General features: G+C 40.8%; 1 protein-coding gene across 1 annotated transcript; it reads left to right on the forward strand.

Annotated features, from left to right (window-relative positions):
• The first annotated feature begins 776 nt into the window (after nt 1-776).
• Nucleotides 777-1,703, forward strand: LOC103212209 (olfactory receptor 4K15-like). Its single transcript, XM_007958216.1, has one exon. The coding sequence runs from the start codon at nt 777-779 to the stop codon at nt 1,701-1,703; it is 927 nt and encodes a 308-aa protein (XP_007956407.1).
• Nucleotides 1,704-2,419: the final 716 nt, after the last annotated feature.

Genomic DNA, 2,419 nt, shown 5'->3' on the forward strand with positions numbered 1-2,419 from the left:
CTCCTGGGAGCTCTGGTAGCATAGTGGCTAAGACATTTGCCTGCTAACCAGACGGCTGGCGGTTCAAACCCACCAGCCACTCCTCGGAAGGAAGGTTGGGCAATCCTACTTCCGTTGGGCAATCCTACTTCCGTTGGGCAATCCTACCCCCGTTGGGCAATCCTACTTCCGTAGTGATACTGCCTCGGAAACCCAAGGAGGGGTAGCTATGAGTCGGGTTTGACTCAACGGCACATAACAACAACAGCAACAACCAGAGCTCCTACTATGCCACTAGAACTCCTCAAAGAGGTAGAATTAAGGTATAAAACACTTATTTTTAGAATTTAGCTTTCATGCTACAGCAGAGATAAAAGTCATGGGATATACAGTCACTACAAAAGCTATGATTGCAGGTAGTATGCATTTGCATGCTTATGAGGATCTAAAGGAGCCAAAGTGGAGCTTTGGTTAAACACTGGCCAGCTAACTGAAAGGTCAGTGATTTGAACCTGCCAGTGATGCCACAGGAGAAAAGATCTGTTGGCTTTTGTAAAGGTTATAGCCTATTAAACCTTTGAGGCAATTCTACTCTGTTCGAAAAGGGCTGTTTAGTCAGACTATACTCAAAAGAACAAATCAACAGCAGTGTGAAGACCTAAAGTATGTAAGTATACAGAGTTAGATTTAATGCCAGGCTTGGCGTTGCTTGCTTACTCCCACAATCCTATGATGTCATTCCATTTCCATTTCACTTTGCAGGAAATTTTCTGATCTGAAATAGGAAATTTGAAAACATGGGCCAAGGAAACAACTCAAGAGTGACTGAATTTGCGTTGCACGGTCTTTCAGGTCCTCGAGAGCTACAACTTTTCTATTTTGTGTTTTTCACACTTTTCTATTCATCCATTTTGCTGGGAAACCTCCTCATTGTGCTCACAGTCCTCTCTGAACCTGCGCTCCACACCCCGATGTACTTCCTGCTCAGCAACCTCTCCTTGTATGATGTGTGTCTATCCACTTTTGCCACTCCCAAAATGATATTTGACTTCCTCATGGAGCATAACACCATCTCTTTTGAGGGTTGCATGGCTCAGATATTCTTTCTTCATATCTTTGCTGGTGGTGAAATGATGCTCCTTGTGGCCATGGCATATGACAGGTATGTGGCCATATGTCGACCCCTTCATTACACAGCCATTATGAGTATACGGAAATGTGCAGGCCTTGTGGTGGCCTCCTGGCTCGTTGGGTTTCTGCACTCAGCAAGCCAGCTAGTCTTCATAGTAAATCTTCCATTCTGTGGTCCAAATAATGTAGACAGCTTTTTCTGTGACCCTCCCCTGGTGATTAAACTAGCCTGCACTGATACTTACATCCTTGAGATACTGATTCGTTTAAACACTGATATACTTGGTACGTGCTGCTTTGTGCTATTGTTCATCTCCTACACAATCATCCTGGTCACTGTGCAACGTCGATCGTCAACAGGCATGGCTAAGGCCCGGGCCACTCTGACTGCCCATATCACTGTGGTGATCCTCTTCTTTGGGCCCAGCATCTTCATCTATGCCTGGCCTTTTCACAACTCCACAGGGGATAAGATACTCTCAATATTCTATACTATTTTCACCCCCCTTTTAAACCCCATCATCTACACATTAAGAAATAAGGAGGTAATATCAGCAATGCAGAAACTGAGAAGGCAAAAACTAAGTTCCTAACAATTCTTGGACACTCATGATAATGGGAACCATAATAAAGGTACCGATTTATATTCTTTTCTTAGCAAAATATTTAAATATGAACTAAGAAATTAAATAGACTGTGATAATTCTTGTATATATGGGAATTGTTTTTCTTGAAATGTGAATTCTCACTATAAATGATACTAACATAGGAAAAATAATCATAGCTTTGGTGAACTCATTACTAAACTCAGAAACCAAATAGATTCATGTACATAATCATGTAAATGTAGCATATTTAACTATGTAAAAACAAGAAAACATGAGCCCATAATTAATAGTTCTTTGATGTAGTGTATGAAATTGAAGTTCAGAGTTTCAACTCAAAATTAGTGCTTCAATGACTACACACAAAAATGGATATCTGTCTACATTAACAGAAGATTTTTTCAACAGCACTGCTAAATATATGCCTTTACTCTGTGTAATTTTTCCTGATCTCTAGGTCCTGCCATCTAATCTATATCTCTTGTGATAATTAAGGTTGTGTGTCAACTAGTTTGGGACATAATTCTCGTGGTTTAGCAGTTATAATGTAGTCATCTCCCATGCTGTGATTGCTCTAATGTAACTACCTCCATGATGATATCTGCTATGACTAGGCAAACTGTGGAAAGGGAATTTCCTTAGGGCTATGGTCTTCTTCCAATATACACGGATATTCTGGAACAGCTCTCTGACGTTTGCTCAAT

Source organism: Orycteropus afer, unplaced genomic scaffold (genome assembly GCF_000298275.1).
Source record: "Orycteropus afer afer isolate SDZICR_OR568_19922 unplaced genomic scaffold, OryAfe1.0 scaffold00883, whole genome shotgun sequence".
Lineage (NCBI taxonomy): Eukaryota > Metazoa > Chordata > Mammalia > Tubulidentata > Orycteropodidae > Orycteropus > Orycteropus afer.

What these genes read in the sequence shown, in the direction of transcription:
- LOC103212209 (XM_007958216.1), top strand. Translation starts at nt 777, where the DNA reads ATGGGCCAAGGAAACAACTCAAGAGTGACTGAATTTGCGTTGCACGGT.